Source organism: Neodiprion virginianus, chromosome 5 (genome assembly GCF_021901495.1).
Source record: "Neodiprion virginianus isolate iyNeoVirg1 chromosome 5, iyNeoVirg1.1, whole genome shotgun sequence".
Taxonomy (NCBI): domain Eukaryota; kingdom Metazoa; phylum Arthropoda; class Insecta; order Hymenoptera; family Diprionidae; genus Neodiprion; species Neodiprion virginianus.
This window is the reverse complement of record NC_060881.1, coordinates 19,511,745-19,536,892: the sequence shown is the minus strand read 5'-3', so window position 1 is coordinate 19,536,892 and position 25,148 is coordinate 19,511,745. Positions and strand designations below refer to the sequence as shown.

General features: G+C 38.7%; 5 protein-coding genes across 8 annotated transcripts in view; 1 reads left to right on the top strand and 4 right to left on the bottom strand.

Moving 5' to 3' along the window:
- LOC124305144 (retinal guanylyl cyclase 2) overlaps nt 1-25,148 on the top strand; it is a 139,258-nt gene that overhangs the window by 46,797 nt on the left and 67,313 nt on the right. The window lies entirely within an intron of this gene.
- Nucleotides 1,911-5,205, bottom strand: LOC124305153 (UDP-glucosyltransferase 2-like). Its single transcript, XM_046764246.1, has 4 exons — nt 4,961-5,205; nt 3,622-4,436; nt 3,326-3,554; nt 1,911-2,931 (listed from the first exon to the last, which is right to left on the bottom strand). The coding sequence occupies exons 2-4, from the start codon at nt 4,432-4,434 to the stop codon at nt 2,420-2,422; spliced, it is 1,554 nt and encodes a 517-aa protein (XP_046620202.1). The 5' UTR covers nt 4,435-4,436; nt 4,961-5,205; the 3' UTR covers nt 1,911-2,419.
- LOC124305151 (UDP-glucosyltransferase 2-like) lies at nt 6,730-11,400 on the bottom strand. Of its 2 annotated transcripts, XM_046764244.1 has the most exons (4): nt 11,127-11,400; nt 7,904-8,718; nt 7,613-7,841; nt 6,730-7,334 (listed from the first exon to the last, which is right to left on the bottom strand). In XM_046764244.1, the coding sequence occupies exons 2-4, from the start codon at nt 8,714-8,716 to the stop codon at nt 6,823-6,825; spliced, it is 1,554 nt and encodes a 517-aa protein (XP_046620200.1). In that variant the 5' UTR covers nt 8,717-8,718; nt 11,127-11,400; the 3' UTR covers nt 6,730-6,822. The 2 variants fall into 2 exon arrangements, with proteins under 2 accessions (XP_046620200.1, XP_046620201.1); XM_046764245.1 differs by lacking the exon at nt 11,127-11,400 and having other exon boundaries at nt 7,904-8,744.
- LOC124305154 (UDP-glucosyltransferase 2-like) lies at nt 17,184-20,336 on the bottom strand. The gene is made up of 4 exons (XM_046764247.1): nt 20,134-20,336; nt 19,122-19,936; nt 18,826-19,054; nt 17,184-18,553 (listed from the first exon to the last, which is right to left on the bottom strand). Exons 2-4 carry the CDS (start codon nt 19,932-19,934, stop codon nt 18,042-18,044), a joined length of 1,554 nt encoding a protein of 517 aa, XP_046620203.1. The 5' UTR covers nt 19,935-19,936; nt 20,134-20,336; the 3' UTR covers nt 17,184-18,041.
- Nucleotides 21,426-23,919, bottom strand: LOC124305156 (UDP-glucosyltransferase 2-like). 3 transcript variants are annotated; one of them, XM_046764252.1, is made up of 4 exons: nt 23,750-23,919; nt 22,863-23,680; nt 22,561-22,789; nt 21,426-22,046 (listed from the first exon to the last, which is right to left on the bottom strand). In XM_046764252.1, exons 2-4 carry the CDS (start codon nt 23,676-23,678, stop codon nt 21,805-21,807), a joined length of 1,287 nt encoding a protein of 428 aa, XP_046620208.1. In that variant the 5' UTR covers nt 23,679-23,680; nt 23,750-23,919; the 3' UTR covers nt 21,426-21,804. The 3 variants fall into 3 exon arrangements, with proteins under 3 accessions (XP_046620208.1, XP_046620209.1, XP_046620207.1); XM_046764253.1 differs by having other exon boundaries at nt 23,756-23,919; XM_046764251.1 differs by having other exon boundaries at nt 22,863-23,919.

Here is a 25,148-nt window from a genome sequence, read left to right as displayed (position 1 = left end):
ACCTAATCTATGGCACTGAAAAACATTCACACTGATAAGGAAAGTATTTATAATTTTACGATTTTCACAATGAATTTTATTTAATATCAGGTAAAGTGTATATTATTAGTCCGGAATAAAAATTAATCCGTGAATACAAGTGTTGTCAAAAACACTGTCGAAGATCGAATAAAGTCGTACGTATTGCCGAGAGTTGGGCATCCACTTTGTTGATGTATTATCTCGTCATCCGCGCTGTGTTTCATAACTACGATCCCATATCTTACATGGAATTATGTAATAGCTTTGATACCTAGCCTTCCACTCCTAATCGTTCACTTTTTCCACGTAACAGCAGCGTAAAAGATCCGTGAGGTGGCCAGTTGAAGAAAACAAAAAAATTAGTGAACGTTTTAGTTGCAAAGTTAGTTCAACCGGGAGCCTTAGTGTATTTCTTGAATTTTAGTTCGCACCTATTTGAATTTACTTGTCAATGTTTTGCTGTTTGAAAAGATAGTGTTTTTATTGGAATAAAAGTACTAAAATTACAACGGTAATGAAGGCACTGCTTCGAATATATGGAAAATTATGTGTAATTTTTACTTCTCTTCTTTTTACGACAAACTGACCACCACTTCGGCCGAGTCCCAGCTTCGCCTGATCACTGCAAATTTTTTATACCGTTGCAAAATAATCGCGACTGTGTAACGGTTAAGTCTACTTATCAGTTGAAAGAAAGAAACCAAACCTCCGGCCACATCTTTGTTGATTTTCAAGGGCACGCACGTTTAGATTCGAACACAGACTTTGATCTCGGAAGATATTACACAACATGTAGCACTTCACATACAATTACGTACTTATACGCTAACGAGTCTCGAGACTTATTATCAGCTTCAAGATTATCCGAAACTCAAGCTGTCACTATGACGAAGCAAATTAATCTTCACGCTCTTGATATTTCCTGTACAGTAGAGAATGTCGTACGGATCATGAGCACGATTATGGACGCGGAGCAAAAACGAAACGAGATCAATTACGGTTGAAAAGGTCAAGTTGTTGGCTAAACAATAATATTAAACATGAAAACGTTAGTTCAACTACCTGTGATATTATACGGGTGAAAAAAAAGTTTTCACTATGACACGTTATTACAGCGTGAAAAAGATTAGGACAAGGAATTCAATGTCGTCACCCATAGATTTTCATAACCTTGATCATACTCGCTTTAGCCATCTGGGTACTTCATGCAAGATATTCTTCGGCGCACTGTATTTATTAGTATTAACTAGTATTGCGCACCATAAAAAAAAAAAACAAAAAAAAAACAGACAAAACCAGTTTTCTAAGCCAAGAAAAGGGCACCTATCGTATCAAAGTTTTGAAATTATCGTGTCTTTTAAAACCGATTGTAAATGTAAAATGATCCGTGCGTCATTGAATTTTAATTATATCGGGAGGTTTTCTTGAAAGTACCTATTGGATTTATATGGAAGGAGGATGTTGAATGATGAAAAATCTACTGTCTATACAGAAAAAAAATTATTTTTTACGAACAATTATTTGATTATTTTTACCTGATTAAATCTTTCCGTCAAATACGGTAGTAATTATTATTATATTTTTATATGATATTCTTGCATTGAGAAATTATGAGATCTATACTATTTTAATGTATTTCTTTTTCCAAAACCAATATTTATACTGATTTAAAGTTATTTTTGTTAGCATTATAATTTAAATTGTTTCAATTGTAATATTCAACGCTTTCTATTTCATCACAACTTTTCATTTTATTAAATAAGACATTAATTTAGTCCGAATGTATATATTAAATATTTTCTATAATTCCATAATTTATTTAAGAACAGTAGTATTTCAATTTGTGGAAATTAAATATGACTGAAGAAAATGTTTCATTATAAATTTCCAATATTACATTTTCTTGACTTAGGAATTTTTGTTTTTTTCTTCGTAAAAGTTTTTTTTTCTAGCAGTATGAGATAGTAACCTAACTGCCGTAGGAGAATTTGCGGAAATTTGTTTCCAACTCCAGAAATTGAAAATGTGCTCGCTCGAATCGCGTAAAAATGATCAATGACGTAGCAAAGCCAAAATCAAAAACAATGAGAACATTCGATGAACATGCATCATAGTGATGTATATCGGAACGTTTTGTCGCTTCAAACAAAAAATTTACCTTTGCAAGGTGATGAATGAGACGAACAATTATTATCTTCGACACAATTTGCTCAAATTTTTTTTTTAATTAGCAAATGTGATCAAGACAAGACACTGTGTGATGGCCAAGTCAAAACTGACCATTTTTTTTTTTCTCTACCAACTAATGACTTCAAAATTGTATATTCTGTTTTTTATACATAAAAATGTTCATCATAACTATATTCCATCAAAATACTGATTTTTTACCGCACGTGTCTTAGGAAATTTTCTTTTTACTTGAGGTTGCGTGACTTTTTGTACCAACAATAGCGGAGAGCGTTTTTTTGACGATCACGTAAACAATGGCAAGAACAATGGCCGCTATATTGATTAAGAATAGAAAGACATCTAACAAATAATACTGGAACCAGTTGAGATGGCGGCCCGACGATTTAAGAGGCTCGCCCCCGTTGCGGATGACATATTCGATCCAGAAAATTGCCTCGTCCAACGGTGACAATGGACGGTCCTTGAACAATCTTGCGATGCGCTCTGAGTTCGATTGGTACTTCGGGTTCAACAATACCTCTCGCAAGGCGTTTGAGAAACTTGCCTTGGTTACATCTTCGTAGTTCACATGAACAGCGATACCTTTCTGAACGTATCCCATTATGTTGAAGGTCTGATCCACCATGAACGGCATTCCAACCATTGGAACTCCGGCTTGGATGGCCTCGATGGTTCCCATTAAACCTCCGTGGGTCACGAACGCTTTCACTTTTGGGTGGCCTGTAAAATTTATTATGGAGTTACAATGAAGTTGCAGACACTTCGTGATTACAGTATGAGCTTGTATGTCACTGGTAACAAGGTACTCAGAAAGCCATTAAAAAAGATATTCAAAAGGTGTCTTGTAGACCAAAATTTTACCTCCGAAGGATACCTTTAAAACCGTAAGATGTCCTTCGTGGCTTTCGTAAGTTAGAAAATGAGTCATAAGGCATGGTTCGGAAATTCACGGGATGTTTTTAGACCACGAATTTTGACTGAAACAGTATATCCGTGCCTGATGACATTTCGATCCTAGGCGATTCAGTATTCGAAGGATGTAATTGGAACCGTGATCCAGCTACGCCGATGTGAAAGATATTGAAACTTGTACCATTGCGAAAATGAAACTTACGCAGAACTGCATACTGAGGAGCCCATGCAACTACTTTCACGTTGGATGGTAACGGCTTCGGTAGATCCTCTACGTTCCCCTTCCAGAGCACCTTGTAATTCGAAAGTTCCGAAAAGGACTCGTAGATAGCAGATATCTTCTCAGGATCAAATGTGTCTGACCTGACCATCGTTCCCATGCTGAAGTAGATGACACCGTCTTTCGAGGAGTTCAGAAACACGTCCAATTCCTAACGAGGATGGAAATCGTCAGCACTGTCACTATCAAATTCAACAAGAACTCATTGAATAGCTTACCTTGGAAAGAGCTTGGGTCTCGTCGATGTGTAGACCTGCCACTTCGACGATGGCGGGGTTCCCTGGACGCGCTCCGTGGACGCTGTAATGACTGTTGACGAGCAGAAGGCTCATATTGTTGTAGATTTCGTTCAACGATGGCAAATCTGGAACATGCTTCTTGGCAACTGGTTCAGACACAGCCTTTTCGTAGCTATAGAAGAGGTACTTTGAGTAAAAGTGGACTATCGTATTCTCGACACGTTGGATAAAACCCATTTCGTTCGTAAATGCCCCAAACTGCGACGGTATAAAGCTGGGATTCGCTTCACCGTAAAAAGGATCATAACCCCAGGAATACATCACGCTGCTGCCGACCCCGACCACTGGAATCTTTAATTTGTAAGCCACTGCCAGGAAACAATTCGTCGAGAAGACCTCTGTGACCATCAAATCGTACTTGGCGTCAGTATTGAGAATATTCTGCACCTGAGGAGTTTCGAAAAGACTGCACAACTGCTTTGATAACGGGCCACATATTGCACTAATTCCGTAGCCAACTGTCGTTGCTTGACGGGCAAGAGACGCTGTCAAATTGTTTACGTAAGTCGGCAGTGAGCCTTTGAGATTTATATGATTATATCCTGGCACTGGTTTCGCCGGAGGAAAGTGACTGATCATGTCGATTGTATGCCCAGCACGTGCCAAACCAATCATCAAGGGCTCAAACATTATGTTGTGGCTCCGACCTTGATATGGAAACACCCCAATGATCCTTGCTCCATTTGTCACATAGCAGGCAGCCAAAAATACAAGGATGGCACGAGTCTCCATGGCTGTAAAAAGACTCTGATGAACATTTTTCAAAAACATATGGACCGTTATCGCGGTTCGCTGACTAGCGTGTGCTAGTTATTCTGTGGCTGCGACTAACCACAACGACTACTTTCGCAAGGTCAATGTGAAAAGCAGAATCTTATCACCATCCTTTGGAAATCATTCATACCTCAGACTCTAGAATATGCACGTGAATTACGAATAAATAACGCTTTAGCGGACAAAAATCCGACTGAACGAAGACAACGTACATTTTCTTATATTCCCAAGTAAATCAACAATTATTTTTGTGATCCGATTTCACTAAACATTTGAAGGAAAAATTATATCGCTACTAATTAAGTGAATTCCAATTGCACGTTGCATTCGCTTGTTGGTAACTGACTTTGAATTAAATAATAGCACGTTTGTCTTGACGATTACGATACAATGTTTATTGACCAACTAATTTGATTCACTCTCATGTGATGACACTGCTGCTATTGGATTGTTTACAGTTACTCACTATCGTAGTTGTACTTACTGATAGTTGGCGCTACGTGTTTACAAATGAATTCAGAAAATCCACTAAGTTTTCTTGATGATTTGAACTATTAACTGCACTGTATAACACGGTTTTGATTTTATTAAATGGATAAGAACTCATACATCCTTTCAAGCCAACGGTCAGTGTTGAACTGAGGTATGAATCTCATTACGTAATAACTTGATCCTCACGAAGTCTGTTTACGTCAGACGGGTGCCAAGTGTCTTTCGCTAATGGCTATGGTATACTTACTGTTAAGTAAGACTCTACAATTACGCTCGGAAGTAAGGTTATCAATACGAGATTTAGGATCAGAATTAAACAACGTCATGGCGATAACGGTAATACCTCTTTATGTAACAAATGCCACGCTTGCGATAAAAAATGAAAACACATGATACACTGGAGTCTTTCGTCGATATCACTTCCGCCAAGTCTTGTCTGACGAATGTTATTGATATCAGTATCTACATATAATATAATATAATCTATAAACTATCGATTAGTCAAACTTTATAAGCTCACATTTATTACGGATTTACGTTACTGTCACTGGTTTTTTTACTATTCCAGCCGCAGAAAACATCACAGATCAGCTTCTTTCACGATTCGATTTAATTTCGGTTTCTCAACACCTCCACGTGAATTGGAAATTGAACCTTTGCCATTCGTGATGTATCCACGTTTTATATTGGGCGACAGGCGAACAAAAATAACTGATTCATTCCGAATTTATGAATTCAGTAACTGTCACACTGGCATCTGAATACAACAGATCGTGAGTCTCTGATATCGATACTTACATATTATATCTGTTCTTGAGTGTATACTAGAATAATTACCTTATGCCTAATGCTTTGATTTTCAATGAAAAAAATTTCAATAATTTCAAATAAAAAATTAGATACAGCAAAAAGGTCTGATCCTCCAGTGATGTTCCAGAGCATTGGAATAGTAGGTTTGCCAAAGGTATGTTTAACTCAAATGTTTATAAGTAGCTTATGGGGGGTATAGAAACGGGGTTTGAAATATGTAGCCCCAAGCCTTACGGATGGTAAAGATTCGGGTTTGGTGTAGCACAGTTTATATTTACGGACCTCGCGGCCTCGGTGCATGATCCATGACGTTCTCCCTATAACTCGCTAGGGTGACAGATTCGGTCTTTCACCTTGAGCTTTCGAGTCCAAACCCCTCTCATCCCCGTTTCTCTTTCGCACGCTACTCGCTCGCCTCGCGTTTCTCCCTCTGCGCATGCGTGCTGCTCGCTTACTCCGCGCCTACCATACATACATGGCGCACAGACTTCCGCCCTGCCATGATCCATGGCACGCAAAGGTTGTTCATATTAGATGCAATAGCACATACAGGCAACAGAAATAGTTTTTATTTTGACCAAAAATAAAGCAAATACAGAATAAAATGGAACACTTAAACGGGTCAAAAAACGAGAACCGGTCAGGGCTCCACTCAGTCGGCGACACATGGCTAACGAGACGCAAATAGTATTTTCCGTATCTAGGCCGTAAAGTAGCATTTTAATGATGGAGTAGAAGATTATGCGTCCACGGGCTGGCGAAGCCGGTTCGAGGAACAAACAATACTCACGAAGCCGTAAAACATTATAGCAGAGGCGCAAACAACATTTTTTGATCGAGTATACGTAAAGTATACGCCTATTTGGTTGTGTTTTCCGTTCTTCAAGTTGAACTTTAGGCTTATGAACACATGAAAAGGCAAAAAACATGATTGAAAAGGCGTACTTTACAGACGCTCGATGGAAAATTATTTATTTCATATTTTCAAGAATTATTTCAACATCAGGATTCACAACATTAACTTGGCCTATGACAAACACGTGTTTACGAAAACTTATCTTTCACTGGAAGCTCACAACTCTGTTTGCAGGCAATGATATGCAGCACTGTTTTTACGAAGGTAAATACGATTGCGATAACGAGCATCGTTATAGCTAATAAAAATAGACCAACATCTATTAAGTAATACTGGAACCAGTTAAGATGCTGACCCGAGGATCTCAATGGCTCGCCTCCGTTACGAATTACATATTCGATCCAGAAAATAGCCTCATCCATTGGCGACAGAGGACGGTCCCTGAACAGTCTTGAGTATCGTGCTGCGTTCGATTGATACTTTGGGTTTGACAATACCTCACGCAAGGCCTTGGAGAAGCTTACTTTGCTTATGTCTTTGTAGCTAAGGTAAACACCGAAACCTCTCTGCACGTATCCCATCACGTTGGACGACTGGTCAAAGAAAAACGGAATCCCTATTATTGGAACTCCAGCGTGTATTGCCTCCTGGGTTCCCATCGCACCTCCATGTGTTACGAAAGCCTTCACTTTTGGATGACCTTGGGCAATGAATTCGAAATTGCTTAATGCCCAATGACGGTTTAGGGTATTCGCACATCTTGAACTGTACATAATGAGGCACTAGAGTTTGGATTGTGAATCGTGATATTTTGAGGCTTTGTGGTCCAGTATAAGTGAAAAGGCTTAACACTAAACTCGACCACAAAATGCCTATTGATTTGCATGGGTAATTTTTGTATCGAAAACACAGACTAGTTTAAATCATCTGCGAGGATTATCGCAAAAAGTGCTTACACGGCTGCTGAGAAAAACTTACGGAGAATTGCGTACTGCGGCACCCATGAAACTATTTTGACGTTCGATGGTAGCGGTTTCGGCATGTCCTTCAGGTTACCTTTCCACAGCACTTTGTAATTTGTAAGTTCCGAAAAACTTTCGTAAATCGCTAGTATCTTCTTCACCTGGAACGTATCCGATCTCACTAATGTCCCCATGCTGAAGTACACAACCCCATCCTTGGAGGAATTTAAAAACCTTTCCAATTCCTAAAAGCAATGGAAATTATTACTCCTCCGATCGACGTGTGGGCAATCGTCAAATACTTGACCTGTGAAAGCACTTGGGTTTCGTCGATGTGAAGACCTGCCACTTCAACGATGGCCTGAGTCCCGGGGCGGACTCCGTGAATACTGAAATGGCTATTGGCTAGCACCAGACTGATGTTGTTGTAGATATCATTTAGGGGTGGAAGATCGTGGAAATACTTTCTAGCCAATGGATTAGACACAGTTACGTCCCAATAATAAAAGAGAAACTTTGAATACACGTGAATCATCATATTCTCCACACGTTCAAAGAAACTCATCTCGTTTGTGAAAGTCGACAGTTGTGACGGGATAAAACTAGGATTGGCGTCACCAAAGACTGGATCAATAACCCAGGGATACACGACATTAGTTACTATTCCGATAAACGGAATTTTCATTATGTGAGCCACAGAAAGGTAGCAGTTTGACCCCAAGATCTCGGTGATCATGACGTCGTACTTGGTATCTGCATTGGTGACTCTCTGTAGCTGCGGTAATGACAACAGACCACAGAGATCTTTGACTTCTCGGTTGCAAAGAAAGTTCATCATCTGATAAACACCGCCATGGATTGAAGCATAGTCTGCGGTTATATTGTTCACTAAATTGTGTAGCGTTCCTTTCAGGCTTATATGGTTATATCCCGGCACCGATTTCTTCGGAGGAAAATGACTGATCACGTCAACTGAGTGACCGGCGCGTGCCAGACCGATCATCAAAGGCTCGAACATCATGTTGTGACTTTGAACCGGGTACGAAAATATTGCAAGGATTCTTGAGCAATCTGCGACGCACGCGACGACCAGAAAAAGGAATGTGATACCAAGTTTCATGGCTACAACAGTACCACAGCAGAATTATCTTCAGAGAAATTACGCTGCGGTAATAATTGCATTATAAAATGTAATGAAATTCAATTCTTCCAATTCTTCCGTGAATGTTGGAACAAGCAACACTTATGAAATGGAACTCAACTTCCTGAATCATGAAATCAGTTAACGTGATTGGTACAGAAAAAAATTCGAATTCGAATTAGTCTCCCATGACCTCATGATTATCCATGAGGAATGTCATTGCGGTAGGTCAAATCTCTTTTTCATTCATAAGAATCTTCATGTTTTTTTTTTTCATTGTTACAGCCTGTATAGATTATTGATATTCTTAACAATTCCGCTTTGACGCATACTGAACAAAATTGCTCACTATAAATTGATGATCCGATCCCATTGTGACGGTTGTTTTCGAATTTTTGGATAAAAATAATAAAACCATACCTCGGGTCAACATGAGGATAAATGTAACATAAAAGTAAACATCAAAAGCTGTTACGCAGTGAGTTTTATTGATTTTGAATTAATCAAAGAACGGCGATGTACAAGTGACTAAGGTTCACAGTGTCGTTGCTGTTTTCACCAATATGGATCGTCGATCGTGTAAACAGCGTTGTCATTGACCATCATGGATGTGGCAAATTTTAGTATCGAGTAAGGTCCTTCAGCGTTACTTCGTGAGTTGTAATAATTCCTTTTCTATCGGAAATCCGTTTGATATTCTCAGGTAAATCTTCAACGTTACAGCCATTTTACCTCAGATAGTTTTGCTTTGCTTATCGTTCACTTCATTTCGATCAATGCAATCATAGTGTTTTTCTACTCCGAGTCTTCTGATGGACTCAATAAGATGTTGAGGGTAATAACCGTTGCTGTATAACCTCTCATTCACTGTATTTAAGTGCTGATTTTTGTCTCTATTCATGCTGCTATTTTTATCTGCGTTAGCGACTTATTCACTGAGGGAAGAGTATACTTTCGACTATGAGAATAAAAAGAATTGGAACGAAAGAACGATAAGCAAAATTACCTCTATCAGCCGAAACAACAAAAATACTATTAACAAGCGCACTGACATTCAGAACGTTAGTCACTTGTACTTGAATGAAAGTCCTTTAATTCAAACCTATCGTATTCCACCCGCTGAAAATCTTTGTTTTCCTTTCAGTTACGTTTATTATAATATTTACTCAAGGTATTATTTTTGCTCTATCATTCTGTTATTGTGTAATCGAAAATTTCGCTTTGAATACAGTTCCTAAAAACTTCATTTGATCTTAGCTAGTTTTTTCACGAAATGAAGGTTTAGGAAAAGCATATATAAAACGTTTAACAAAAAATTTCTTCATCACTGCACTTTTCGTTCAACACTTTTTTCTCTTGAACCGATTCTTAACCAAACAACGTAAACGAAGTATCCAAAACCGGCCGTTTTTTAAGTTGACACATTGAAAATGACATTAATGGGCATTTTCCCGGTCATATTCATAATCAGCACGTAAGAATACATCGCTTGAAAAATTCCGTAAAAATTTAAAGTCACCAGTTTTCAAAACTGCATCCATTCCTTTCTATCGACAGTTTAAATACAACCGCTATGATGGGACCGGATGTCAATTTTTAGTGAGTGATCGGGTACGTCACACCGTTGTTGAAATATCAGTAATCTGTACTAGATGTAACCATTTATATAACATAAAAATCAGATGCTTGTACACTATCGCTCAGGCAAGATCAGATTATTGTAATCTGTGTGTACGGTTGCAATTTTTTATATTTTTTTTCTTCTTACTGTTGACAGAAAACGGCCAACTAGCTGTCTGAGAGAAATGTCGTAAAAATTAGTACAAACAAGATTTTCATAAATACAATAGAGTCCGTCAAACCTCCCTAACGAAATTTTCGATGAAAAAATACAAAATTACACGTGCCGAAAATAGCTGTTGTGTTGAAAATTTATACAAAAAATTTCACGTGAAACGTTGCAGAGTACTCCGATTAAGGGATAAAAAATTCGCAACTATAGTACCTATATTGATGTACATATTTGGAATTTGGCTCCAAGTTGCGGTTTGTGCCTATATATTCCATTCTGCGGTTACTGAATTCCATTAGACGTGTAATATGTTATAGGTATGAATATCTATGAGGTCAAGTAAGTAGAATGATATAACTAATTGGTACGAGTAGGTAATTACACAATAATTGGTATACATTGCGGTGATAGATATGGAATGCATGCTTAGCCTGCACCGGCTATATCACTTGATGTTACGTGTGGTTTGCTAAGCTATTTCAGTTAAATTCTAATACGATGAAGCTGGGTTGAATAGAAAAAGAGTAGATATTGACAAAAGACTGTGTGGCCAATCGAAATAGAATTATAACGTATACGCATTCATCTTATACTTACTTGAGAAATAGTAAGAGTAACGGTTAACTGTACTCAATTGTTCTTCAGTTCAACACTTGCGTCCTTTTACTTCGCGTTTTACTCTGAATGATTACTCTGAGTTTTCATTGCTCTTATGACATCAGTAACCTAAAAATGATTGGTGCAAGAAAGGAAGAAGAATTTTAAGCCTGATTGAAGTTAAGAGCTTTGACCACAGTCGAGTGAAGCAAAGTGATGGCCAAACATGCGTTCTGATCAGAGGTGAGCATCGAACTAGTTGTAAATGGGTTACGACGATGACTTGTTTCATAACCGTTATAAATAGTATACAGTCGTGTAACTTATCCAAGGCTTGAACTTCCGTCGCTGATTACTTGATTTCTGCGAATACACATAGCGAAGAAACCCATGAAATTATCAGGCAAAATTTTAATGATACACTCGTCACTCGGTCGACAGTATCAACGTAATTTGGTGTCTCATCCACGTTCTCAGTGTCTATCCTGAAATTCATACCTTCAATGGACTTCAATCCCTTGCGCAGCATTGTTCTCAATTTTTGAATTCCAACCAACATCTTTATCGAATTTTTACTAATTCAGTCGTTTATGCAGTTCTCACGCGTTGCAAATTGATCCACTTTTTCCTGTTCTTGGAAATTTGCTCTCAACTTTCGGTAGTGATCAAAGCACCACTCCAGAGATATATTTAAAAAGAGAAATGTATTCCTGCTAAGGTATTCTAAAATTGATTGAAATTCTACTCTGGTCAAGGGTGAAAAAGTTTATTTTCAGCCGTCATCTTGAACTTTCAAAATATTTATCCTATGGAAAAAACAACGAGAATCAAACTGGTGTCAAATCTAATTCATAACAAGTTTGTTTATCATCGTTTGTACAGAAAAATCAATAATAAACGGTATAGTGCAATAATTAAATTTCACCCCATATTTTGGGTCTTAGTCGAAAAATATCGATCATAAGCAATAAATGATAACAATCAAAATTGTAGAAAATTTAATTTGAAACAACTTTGGACATTTACCATTTTCGTATGAGAATGAAAACAAACGAGTTATTCAATAGATGAACATTCACCCCGAAATTCAAGATGGCGGCTGAAGCCAGCTGGTGCGATGCCCAAAAACCAAAGTATGGACTACTATTCACCCCCCCCCCCCCCCCCAACCCCTCCCCCTCTCTAACGGTTCGTAAAGGGCAATCGCTACTGTATTTTTTTACTTACCAGCCCCTTTTTTGATCTAATTTTACTGGGCTGGATCTAGGTCTCAGTATCATCCAAAACCCAAAACGTCACAGGCACGAGCAAAAGCATCACACACTCCACAGTCCTTGAACAGAAATAACTGCCAGATAGACTGTGCTAATTGCGTGTGGTCAAAAAAAAAAAAAATTTGCTTTACACATCGATCAAAGCCGCAGTAACTGTCAACAATAATTATATCGTCCACGTGTTGTTCTGATGTAAATGCATAGTCGGAAAAATTCAGATACTCCACTTCACCTGATAACAAGGTAAACATCTCATCCTGATAAGAGTATCTGATAAAAAAACAACCAGCAAAATAGCATTTGCCTCGGCTTTTTGAATGGTAATGCTGATGTTGAACATAAGCAAGTATGGTAAATGCTGGAAATTTTTGGAAGATACGTGCTTATTGTAATGCGCAGCACTTTTATCGCCATGAGGAATATTACAGCAACGATAAATATTGTTGCGGATAGCAAAAATCGAATCAAATCTATTTGATTCAAACTGGCCATATTGCTCGGTGCCACGTATGGTCAACAAAATGATTATAGTTGAATTCACGCTGAAGCAGTGAACAACTGATTGAAGTAAGACTATTAGAAAACGAATCAAGTGTTGAACATCCCCAGGATTGTTGGTGTTACGTCCTCCAGACCTCATATTCCTTTCCCATAGTCTGTGTTAGTCACTTTAAACCGTGCATCCTCCCCTTATTTTTGCCGAGTCAGCAGTTTCATTTCTGTATCGCATCTACCTCGCTTTCTACATTCCGTTAAACTACTCACTTCCATCCTAGCTTTCGCACGAATCACTCATAATTACATCTTTCAAAAACCAATCCAAGCCCTTTCCCCAGACCGACTCCTATATGTCGACCATTGTTATAAATCAGTCATAATAGACCAAGCACATCGTTTAAAACGTCTCTTCAATCAATTCCTGCATTGGGAGTAGTGGCACGTTAGTGTATAATCGACGTGTATGAACCCTAAAATAGCCAGATAACACCTTGGCTGGGTGTACAGAAGGTTTCGATTGCCGCTCCTCGAAGTCTACGCGTTCTACCTCGTAACATTGGCGTGTCAGTCCCAATTTGAGGTACTTCGTTTGATAAAACGATGAATGTAATGAGCACGGAATCAGTAAAAGAGTTGAAAGATATGCTGATTCACCGTATTTACGAAAGGGTTGCTCAGCTACCCATCTAATTGTAAGTATATGACGTAACGCTTTTCATCTTATAGTCATACGAGACAGTAGATTCACGATTGTCGGAATTGACAATTCCTTTAGTTCGCAACTTGAACTGAAAACTCTGCATTTGAGTTGTTCATTATTTCATTAAACTTACGATGATTACTAATCTCTTTCTGGGATAGAGTGATGTAGACTGATCACCAATGGTACGTTTTGACCAGAGCTAGACATCGAACTAGCTGGAAATTTGTCACTTCCTTGACTTATTTTGATAATCGTAATGGCAACTTACGTATGCAGTCGTGTAATTACTCCGAAGTGTGATCTTATAATGCTGGATATTATCTTTCTGTAGATATGCGCTGCATAGGAAACCCAATAATTTATCAGGTGATTGCAATAATTTGTTATTTTACTGATAATATTAACTCAACCGTCCGCATTAGGGACTTTCCTGTGTTTCATGACCTTCGATAATTTTTTTTCCGTTATGCTTAAAATCAACCCAAACTAGAACCTTGGCGTGAGCCGTAAAAACGAAGCTCCGTAAAAGTGCGGACTAGCAGAATCTAGATTAGCGATGCATGATTTTTTTAAATATTGGAGCCCAACATATTTCAAGCATCTAAAAATCGGACAAAGAAACGGGAAAGGGCTACTTGTGGAGTAGTCGTAAAGATGAGATTAAGAATATGTAACAGGATAGAAAAAGAGATGCTGACGACGACTAGATTAATTTATTACAGTTTCGGTAAAAGGCCTCGAGTCGACTCAGAACACTAACAAAGATTTTAAGACTTGTACCTTTTGAATCACGTGCAATAAGAAATCAGGATTCAGGATAAAACTCACGATGTTCTAGCCTAATTCTGAGTGCAAAAACCCTGTCTGAAAAGTACGTAATGAAATCCGGTGGAAACAGAATTTCTCCATAAATTTTTGGATTGATCCAGAGTATGATCTACAGAAAAAAAATCCTCAACTTGAAGGTGAATTCGTGCCCCCAGCTTAAAGATAATGATAGAGTTTTCATAAGAAAGAAAGTTGAGCGTATGTATTCACCTCGAAGTTGGCGGTTTTGAGGTTGTTTTTTTTTCGTAAGAGCCTACCTGTAAGGACTTGTGTTTCTATAACTTTTCGTGGAAAACTCACTGAGAACTGCGCCCTGCCGCACCCGTGAAACTATTTTGATGTTAGATTGTGATGCCTTTAGTATATCCTCCAGGTTCCCCTTCCACCGTACTTTGTAATTTGAAAGTTTTGAAAAACTTTCGTAAATTGCTAATATCTTCTCCACTGTGAACTCGTTCACTAGTCACTACTGATGACATACTGAAGTAGACAACTCCGTCCTTGGCGGAATTCAAATATATCTCTAATTCTTGAAAGGGATGAAAAACGTTTGTTTTGTCACCAACATTTAAATGCACAATTCATTCGACGCTTTACCTCTGAAAGTACTTGGATTTCATCGATGTGCAGACCTGTTACCTCAATGATGGCTAAAGTCCCTGACCGGACTCCGTGCATGCTGAAATGGCTGTTTGCTATTACCAGACTCATGTTATTGGAGATTTATTTCATTCAGCAGCGGAATGTCGTCAAAGTTTTGTGCAACCAATGGGTCAGACACAATTCTGTCTTAATAAGAGAATAGAAACTTTTGCTACGTGTGAGTCACGAGATTCTCTATTTGTTCGAAGAAGCTGATCTTGTTCGTAGAGGCCGACAACTCCGTCGGATCGAAACTTGGATTTGCGTCATCGACAACCGGATCACCGGTCCACGAGTACACGGCATTGGTGGCGATTCCTTTAAATGTAATTTACATTTTGTCAGCCACCGCATAGTAGCAGTTTGTTCCAATGACCCCTGTAACCATGGTGTCTGAATTGATGACGTTCTGTAGCTGCAGCAATCGCATAGACTGTGTGTTGGATTACATCATCAGTCGCTCTTACATTATTCACTAATTGTAAAATAGATAGTATTCCCTACAGACTCATGTGATTATATCTTGGCGCTGATTTCTCTAGATTAAACCGACTGGTCATGTCAACAGAATGGCCAGCATTTACCAGATCTATAATCAGAGGCTCGAAAATTACGTTTAAGCTTTGACCTTGGACTGGTAGTATTCAAAGGATCCTTGAGCAATGAATAAAGAATAGAATAGAATAGAATAGAATATTGTTTATTATGCCGTCGCTTGGAGAGCATGTGAGTCCTATACCCGGGCGGCCATATTTAGACTCGATTTGACTGGTTATAATTTACGAAAACAAACTTTTTTCCCACTTCAACTCGTTTCTCCGGCTACCACGATACTATTACGCATCATACGTCGAATTCGTGTGCGAAAAACCGTTCTGTGTCTCCGTCGCGGAATGACAGGTGTTTTAACTTATCGTATATAGTTAAGTGGAAAAATTCTCGGTCTTGCTACCCATGGAGATATTACAGATAAAAAAAAAAGAAAGAAGATTGTGGAATGCTTTCTATCTCTCTCTAACCACTCGCACATGCGCAATCACCTCGAGGTTAGAAGAACAGTTGTGTACACATCGAGGTTATCATACCTATATTTATATATACGTTATACATATTATCAAAAGAATAAAATATTATTTAAGTTATTGAAATCCGTGATTGACTACGAAAAATTAACAAAATGGCAACTTGTGTTGCATGACAAAAGCAGCCCATCTCCAATTTAGAAAGAATCTTCATTGCGCATGCGTTTGAAGACGCTACAGGAAGACGGAGATAACGAGCACTACGCGATCTTCTCTCTCTTTCTTTTCGTAAGGTATTTACACTTACAGAGGCGCACATGCCTCACCTGCTCTATCTATAATATCTCTGTCCGTACAATATGTTACTGCCACGCAATAGTCATGGGTGTATTTCTGTTCACCAACATAACGTACACAGGGTTGATGCCTTAATACTTCACTGGGTAAGAGTGCTAATAAATTCGTTTTGCAATTTTTCAAATTTTCGGTCGAGCTTTTTATACAATCCACTCATAAACGTTCACCGCAAGAATGAAGTTTGTCAGAATTTGGCGTTGGGGTTAAGAAGTACTATTATGGCTACTTAATATCGCAGGATCCCAGGATAAAATTTTTTATGACAGTTTGAAGATATAAATTCCTAAAATACAGAATCGTTAGAATGCATAAGGACACGGAAAGCCTCCGTATTAGCTGTACCGCTTTTTACCAAAAATTGAAACAACATGGGTCTAAAGTTCGAATGTTCCTAGCTAGCTACATTGGCTCGGTGGATATGTTTTTTATCAGAACAACTTGCAATAGCTCTTTTCTGTTACTGTACTCGATGATCAGTTGCTTATGAAAAGTATTTTTTATCGAAGGCAAATTTTACTTTCTACTGTTTTTACCGATTTCCTGAATCTCTGCCAGTTTCCATAACAAGTAGGACAAACTTTTTGGAAATTATTTCAAATCTTGGAGTTCAAACGTTTGAATAATCAGACTTGTTACTATGTTCGCGTAAGTGTATGCATGTTATAGCAAATAGGGGTTACGGGAAAAAGTCATTAGATCGAGAAAGCTGTATTTTTTCATCAATATTCATTTATTCTTGTCTGGAAAACATGAGAATTATATTTTTGTCTTCAAGAGTATGAATGCATAAGAATTAATTCAACATTTATTCGATCTGGAAAAGGGGATTTATGTTGTACATCTTTTTTTTTAGAAATTTAGAGAGCTAATTAGGTGAATTCATTGCAAAAACTGTCCCTTATTCAAAGTTGAGGTTGCCCTCTGTGTCTGATTGTATATTGGTCGTATCTCGTCGGATATATGTCAATATAAGTATACTTAATCTATTGTGGAATCCTCAAGATTGTCAAACTCATATCAATTAAGGACTTTCGCTCAATATTTATCCCAATCTCGGTAGTAATACCTTCGTAAATCATCATAAATAACAAGCACACAATAATGACTGATATTTGACGAATTCATGGACTCAATAACGGTTACGCTTACATCAAATGACAACAGATCGTGAATCTCTTATATCAGCGCGTACAATTCCACGCTTTGTCGGTATCTCTTGGAACGATGTAATGTACCTTATTACTAATGATTGGACTCTTAATAATATCGATCTAATTGAAATTTCATGATTTTCAAACTGCGAATTCAATATTGAAATTGAACTTTGTGTGGATGGTGATGTTGTTCAAAAATGTAATTCATTTGCACGGCTACGGACCTATTATAGTAGACGTTGAAGGAGGTTTAGAAATACGCTGACCCAAACCTTACAGATGGGTGGTTATTCAAGTTCGATGTGACATAACCTACATCCACTCACCCGAAAGCTTGAGCTCGCGCGAACGAGACTCTAGAATACTTACTTGCTACTTTGGAAGATGAACTTACTCTTAATATTCACAGTATAAATATATCTATTTTACACACGCGTCTAGGAAGATTTATCTTTAATCGGATGCTCATAACTCAGTTCGCGTGTAATAAAATGGAGTACTTTTTTTACGAAGGTGAATGCGACAGTAATGACGAGGACTGTTATAAACAATAAAAATAGACCTACATCTATCAAGTAATACTGAAACCAGTTGAGATGACGACCCGAGGATCTGAGTGGCTCGCCTCCATTACGAATTACGTATTCGATCCAGAAAATGGCCTCATCCATCGGCGATAGAGGACGATCCCTGAACAGTCTTGAGTAACGTGCTGCGTTAGATTGATACTTCGGGTCGGACAGTACCTCCGTTAAGGCCTTGGAAAAGCTCGCTTTGCTTATATCGTCGTAGTCGAGGTGAACGGCGAAGCCTCTCTGCACGTATCCCATTATGTTAAACGTCTGGTCAGAGAAGAACGGGATCCCAATCATAGGTACTCCGGCGTGTATCGCTTCCTGGGTCCCCATCAAACCTCCATGCGTCACGAATGCTTTTACTTTCGGGTGACCTGAGGAAATTGATTGAAAATGATTTGTAAGTACTTGCATCGATTTTACTACTTGCACATATTAAATCGCGTGTAATAAGACATAACAATGTAGATCATGACACATAGTGTTCCGAGTCATTGATTTGTAGTCCATTAGAAGTAATGAATGAAATGTAAGTACCACAAAAAGCTTTTAACAGAATTTTGGAAACGTCAAGAACGCGAAGCAGCATTGTCAGGCATCGGGACCACAGTAGTTTGTAATTGTACTGTTGGTAAAGAAAACTTACGGAGTACTGCGTACTGTGGTGCCCATGGAACTATCTTGACGTTTGACGGTAACGGTTTTGGCATATCCTCCAAGTTTCCCTTCCATAAGACTTTGTAATTTTTCAGTTCCGAAAAACTTTCATACATTGCTAATATCCGTTCCACCGGGAATGTGTCAGACCTCACCATCGTACCCATACTGAAGTACACCACGCCATCCTTAGAGGAATTCAAATACGTCTCCAATTCCTAAAAGCAATGAAGGTCGTTGCTTTTGATACCAATGCACCCATACACATTTTCGTTAATACTTTACCTCTGAAAGCACTTGGGTTTCGTCGATGTGCAGACCTGCTACTTCAACGATGGCTGAGTTCCCTGGACGGACACCGTGGATACTAAAATGACTATTGGCTAATACCAGACTCATGTTATTGTAGATATCATTCAGTGGTGGAACATCCTCGAAGTATGTTTTAGTGAGTGGATCAGATACTGTTTTGTCGAAATATGAGAAGAGAAACTTTGAATACACATGAATCATGAGATTCTCCACGCGTTCAAAGAAGCTCATCTTGTTTGTAAAAGTCGACAACTGTGACGGAATGAAACTTGGATTCGCGTCACCGAACACAGGATCAATAGCCCAGGAGTACATGACATTGGTAACGATTCCAACGAATGGAATCTTCATTTTGTGAGCCACAGCAAGGTAACAGTTTGACCCCAGTATCTCGGTGATGAAGATGTCATACTTGGTGTCCGAATTGATGACATTTTGGAGTTGCGGTAATCGCATCAGGCTGCAGAGGCTTTCGGGTTCTTGGTGAGAAAGAAATTTCAATGTTTGGTACACTCCATTCTGTTTTCGTGCAAGTGATGCGGTTATATTATTGACGTAGAAGTGCAGTGTGCCTTTTAGACTAATGTGGTTGAAGCCTGCCACCTGCTTTTCTAGTGGAAAATGACTGACTACGTCAACTGTGTGGCCTGCACGTGCCAAACCGATCATCAAAGGCTCGAACATTATGTTGTGACTTCGACCCTGGTACGGAAATATTGCCAGGATTCGTGAACAATCTGCAACGTACCCGGCGACCAGAAACAGGAATATGGTACGAAAGTCCATTGCTATAACAGTATTAGAATCGAATTATTTTCAAAGACATCAACTTTCATGATAGTATAGTTGTATTTACGAAAAAATATGAAAAGCCAAATTCCATAGAAGAGTTCACGTATAGTGGTAAGTCATTAGTCTGCACATTTTATAATTCAAGCAGGTGTAGTGATCTATTGCCATTATTCGATCATTTTCGATTACCTACCAATAGTATTGTATCCACAATTCACGTAGAAAGAGTGCAACACGTTTAGGAGTATGAGCCGAAATTTGCCAAATGACTAGTTCTCTACTACGTTATTCAACGGCTTGTCATTCGTGCTAACTAATAAATACTTCCATCTTGCCAGACTGATAAGAAAGCAAATGTCTTCTTCGCCTTATCGTAAGGACTGAACCAAGTACAGATACTGTGCTCCTTATATTATAACTCCAGTGACGTATAATGGTAATCGTGAGGTATCTGTGTACTTCAAACACTGGTTGATTACATCATCAGGCATGTAGAATAATTGTAATCACACGAGAGCTTACCCGACATCCGCCACGTGATAAATAATCAAGAAATCAGATTACATCGAAGCAATATTACAAGCGATACATTCGAATATTCTAGCCATGTGACCAGTCCTAGATAGGCTCTTCTAACAGTTTTTGGTAGGAAAATCGAAGGACTTCAAGTTCCAGTCAATTGGAGGATTCATCGTGATGGTAACTTATAGTGTGCAGTGGAAAGTACAGTTTTTTAGTATCGAATTGAGATTACAAAAACAAACATGGTGTATCTGATGCTATCGTCAAAAGTTTCCAAAGCTGATACATTAACATTAAGCACCACGTGATACATTGATCACTTTATCAGGATTTGGCCTCGGAAAATCAGCACTGGATAACTATTCGTTCTAATCAGATTATTATTAATCCCTTGAATTACTTACAAGCATTTATATATAATTCCGGCCTTATGTTCCCTACCCATTTGAACTATCAGATTTGTTTTAATTCATGCGATTTCCTGTGAGTTTTTATGTTTTCTTGTTAAATGTGTGCTTGTAATAATAATATATTCTGAAACTGGGCCAGTGCAGCATAGAGCAACACAAGTTTACCGATGAATCGTAAGTTTGTGAGCTCATTAATCAGTGTGCAAATGCATCTCTTATCACACTTATCAATGCATTTTACCTTATCTCCTCCTCCTCTCAACGAAAGATATAAATGATCGGAAATTCACCAGAATGAGTCGATAACCCGAATAAAACGGATACCTACATCTCCAGTTCAAGTATAAACATAACGCAGAAGGTACAGGTTCCAATCCGGATAAAAACGAGGGCGAGCGGAAGATGGTGGATGTTGGAAGGGCTTCAGAAATACGCTGGCGTCGACTTCAACCAAGGTTCGATGGCAACCAGGGCTCATATAATAAAATGGCTATCCCGTCATCCAGAAAATGGATTATCTATTTGCAAGGGCTCAATAGACTATTCATGAACCTTTAGGTTAAAAATTAGAAGTCTTTTATTCTGTTACTTAAAAAATATATCGACACTTAGTATATTTACAAAATTGTTTGTGAGTACATGATATATAATGTATATGTCTATTATGAAGTCTTTTGTTTCATTGGATTGGAAAATATCTGTGTACCAGTAATGATCCGTAAAGTTCTTCTGACAAAGGTGAACAGGACTGCGATGATGAGCGAGGTTACAGCGAGTAGGAATAAAATAACGTCTATTAAGTAGTACTGGAACCAATAGAGATGACGGCCTGAAGATTTGAGCGATTCACCTCCATTCCGAATTACGTATTCGATCCAGAAGATGGCTTCGTCCAATGGCGAAAGTGGCCGATCTTTGAACAGTCTTGAAAATCATGCAGCGTTCGATTGGTACTTGGGGTTCGTTAGTACTTCGGCAAGCGCCTTCGAAAAACTCTCCTTGCTGATTTTCAGGTAGTCAAGATAAATCGCGAAACCCCTGTGCGCGTATCCCTTTACATTAAATTTCTGATCTGAAAAGAACGGGATCCCAATCATTGGAACTCCGGCGTGTATCGCCTCCTGAGTTCCCATCAAACCTCCATGCGTCACGAACGCTTTGACTTTTGGATGCCCTGCAAAAAAATCTGGAATTATAGGCACGTATCCATTTCGAAACGTGACATTCACAGCTAGGGTTTAAACTATAGATCGCGGTGTTCAATGAGTCCATCTTTTTGACAGATCCATATCATCCAATTCGATGACCCCTAATAAAATTCAGTTAACTTCCGAGAGGTTGATTATAAAAGACCTAACTTTAGCGTGACAATTATAATCCACATAACTCTACGGAACCGGATAATAAAATAATTATCTTTTCTGCTTATACACAGGAGTTAATTTTTTTATCGTCGGGTTGCGTAAAGTTACTTGGATTATAATCTTCACCACAGCGGTCCTTTATAGTTAGTCTCTCTGAAATAAAGTGAATTTTACTAGGGTCCATCCAACCGTCCTCGTTCTTACATTACCCATGCAGGCAAATGACGCTCCAAAACAGCATGTTCACGTGCAAAAGAACTCACGAGAGTACTGAAGTACTAGTAATTTTTGTATAAACGAAAAAGCCCAAACGAATACACTTACTGAGAACAGCGTACTGCGGTGCCCACGAAACTACCTTAACGTTGTACGGCAATGGCTGTGGTAAGCTATCCAAGTTACCCTTCCAAAGTACCTTGTAATTCGAAAGTTCAGAGAAAGTTTCGTAGATCGCATGTATCTTCTCGGGCGAGAATGTGTCTGATCTGACCATTGTACCCATGCTAAAGTAAACGACCCCATCTTTCGAGGAATTGAGAAAAGAATCCAGTTCCTAGTAACCCATGGAAAATCATGATTATCGTCGACTCAAAGTGTAACGAGAATTCATTCCTGTCATACTTTACCTCAGACAGTGTTTGGCTCTCATCTATATGAATACCTGCCGCTTCAACGACGGCGGGATTCCCCGGTCGGGCACCATGGATACTAAAATGGCTGTTGCATATCACCAGACTGATGTTATTGTAGATGTCACTGAGGGACGGAACACCCTCGACGTACTTCCTTGCAAGTGGATCAGACAAGGTTTGGTCATAGTAAGAGAACAGATACTGTGAGTATAAGTGGATTATAAGATTCTGCACTTGTTCGACGAAATTCATCTCGTTCGTGAACTCCGTTAATTGAGACGGAATGAAGCTTGGATGAGTGTCACCGAAGACCGGCGGATAAGCCCATGAGTACATGACGTTGGTGACAAGGCCGACGACCGGAAGCTTTAACTTATGAGCTACGGCGAGGTAGCAATTCGTTCCCATAATCTCGGTGATCATTAGGTCATACTTTTTGTCAGTATTGATAATATCCTGCAGCTGAGGCAGCTTCATTAGGCCGCAGAGACTTTCGGGTTCTTCCGCAGAACCAAAATGGATTACGCGAAAGGTTCCTTTATTCTTCAGCGTTATTTCCACGGGTACTTTGTTTACGAAAGAACGAAGCATCCCTTTCAGGCTTGTGTGGTTAAACCCTGTCACTGGGTTTTCCAACGGAAAGTGACTCACAACATCCACTGAGTGGCCGGCTTTTGCCAACCCGATCATCAGGGGTTCGAACATTATGTTGTGGCTTTTTCCCTGATATGGAAATATCGCCAGAATGTTCGCACCGTCAGTGAAGGAACCAGTCATCAAAAGCACGAACAAAATTCCAAGAAGTCCCATTGCTGTGAACATATCAGTTTGACACAAGAAGTGATAGCAATGGTGTCAGTAAATTATTTATTTGTATGTACTCAGACTGATTTCTCCAGTTTTCTAATTTTTTATATGTACGTAGATGATCAACAAATGGTTCTTATCGATGTAAATAATCTTCTCGAAAAATCACGTGCTCGGTGAAGAAGAGTCTGAACAAATGAAAATAAACTGTAGACCATTTCGGCCAGAGCTATCTGGCAAACTGGCTCTCAGCCTTATCAAAGTCTCTCTTTCATAACCGTCATTATTATCAAGACCTTGAATCAATAAAAAAGGACACTACAAATTTGTGAGTGCAATGTGTAGTGTAGTGATAAGGAAATCATCGATAACGGAAGACCAAAGTCTTCATACAAATTCACGCTGTCTCCCGGATTTCAGACTGTTCATATTCTTCTGAAGGTACTCTTCTTCCATTGTAGTGTCATCACTTTCATCAGCCGCAGAATATTAACTGTAGATTTCTCACTTTAGCGAAATCTGGCTTACATTTCATTGCACGGTGGAAATTTTCCAACCGTTAAAGTCTTCGCACGGTCATTATTGATTTACAAACACGTGGTTCGTTTATCCTTAACTGATTATAATTCTTCCGTTCAGTGAAGAGGCTGATAAGATCCAGTCGTAAGATTCCGTATGTCATGCTGTGATAGTCAATGCCAATTCACACAGTGCATAATTTTTTACTCGGATGCTAATTCTAATCATGGGAGATTGGAGGATCTCGAAGTACTATTTTTAAAATCTACACGTGTGTTTTCTGCTCTGAATTTAATTGATGAATCGATCTCTTCTTCGTTTCGAGGTGAACGAGTGTCACTGGAAGTGAAACCTTTTTAAATTGTACGTGAAGTGATTCAGTTTAGAAGTTTAAGACGAATTTCAGAACCGATATTTCAATACCCACTTCAATAATTCACTGTACAAAAGAAAACTTTTGGAATTTGAAGGATGCTTATCTAGGTGTGATAAGGGTTGCGGTTGCTTTGTTTACAAGTTTGAATACCGGACTGGAGATGTCCTCAAGGGCAATAGACACTCCCAAAAGTCAATGTGACAGTCTATCTCCTCGAAAAAGTTAGGGAAGCCTCTTAACTGACTATTTTTACAGACTTCCGAATCTATACCGCTACGACATTCTTTTAGACTCCAATATCTACGGCGAACTTTACCTCACTCAGCACAGTTTTCGATCGTCTGATAACGCTTGTATGTGATAAGTCATCATAAACCACACGAGAAATTTAATTTTATAAAATTAATACTCTTGAGTAAATGCAGATAAGAGAAACAATTTTAATTAGCAGTTGATATTCAATTACCACTTGACATTGAATGGTGAATGGTACTTTATCAGATCCAATATTATGTGAGGATCGCTTCATGAAACATCATTTAAATTTGTCGAAATGCACCGTGTGATGTTAGCGTTAC

Coding starts and splice junctions, on each gene's coding strand:
- LOC124305153 (XM_046764246.1), bottom strand. CDS start 4,434: ATGGAGACTCGTGCCATCCTTGTATTTTTGGCTGCCTGCTATGTGACA. Junction 3,555..3,621: donor AGACCCAAGCTCTTTCCAAG/GTAAGCTATTCA, acceptor CATCCTCGTTAG/GAATTGGACGTGTTTCTGAA. Junction 2,932..3,325: donor TCCTCAGTATGCAGTTCTGC/GTAAGTTTCATT, acceptor TAAATTTTACAG/GCCACCCAAAAGTGAAAGCG.
- LOC124305151 (XM_046764244.1), bottom strand. CDS start 8,716: ATGAAACTTGGTATCACATTCCTTTTTCTGGTCGTCGCGTGCGTCGCA. Junction 7,842..7,903: donor AAACCCAAGTGCTTTCACAG/GTCAAGTATTTG, acceptor CATTGCTTTTAG/GAATTGGAAAGGTTTTTAAA. Junction 7,335..7,612: donor GCCGCAGTACGCAATTCTCC/GTAAGTTTTTCT, acceptor TCATTGCCCAAG/GTCATCCAAAAGTGAAGGCT.
- LOC124305154 (XM_046764247.1), bottom strand. CDS start 19,934: ATGGACTTTCGTACCATATTCCTGTTTCTGGTCGCCGGGTACGTTGCA. Junction 19,055..19,121: donor AAACCCAAGTGCTTTCAGAG/GTAAAGTATTAA, acceptor CATTGCTTTTAG/GAATTGGAGACGTATTTGAA. Junction 18,554..18,825: donor ACCACAGTACGCAGTACTCC/GTAAGTTTTCTT, acceptor CAATTTCCTCAG/GTCACCCGAAAGTAAAAGCA.
- LOC124305156 (XM_046764251.1), bottom strand. CDS start 23,690: ATGTTCACAGCAATGGGACTTCTTGGAATTTTGTTCGTGCTTTTGATG. Junction 22,790..22,862: donor AGAGCCAAACACTGTCTGAG/GTAAAGTATGAC, acceptor ATGGGTTACTAG/GAACTGGATTCTTTTCTCAA. Junction 22,047..22,560: donor ACCGCAGTACGCTGTTCTCA/GTAAGTGTATTC, acceptor ATTTTTTTGCAG/GGCATCCAAAAGTCAAAGCG.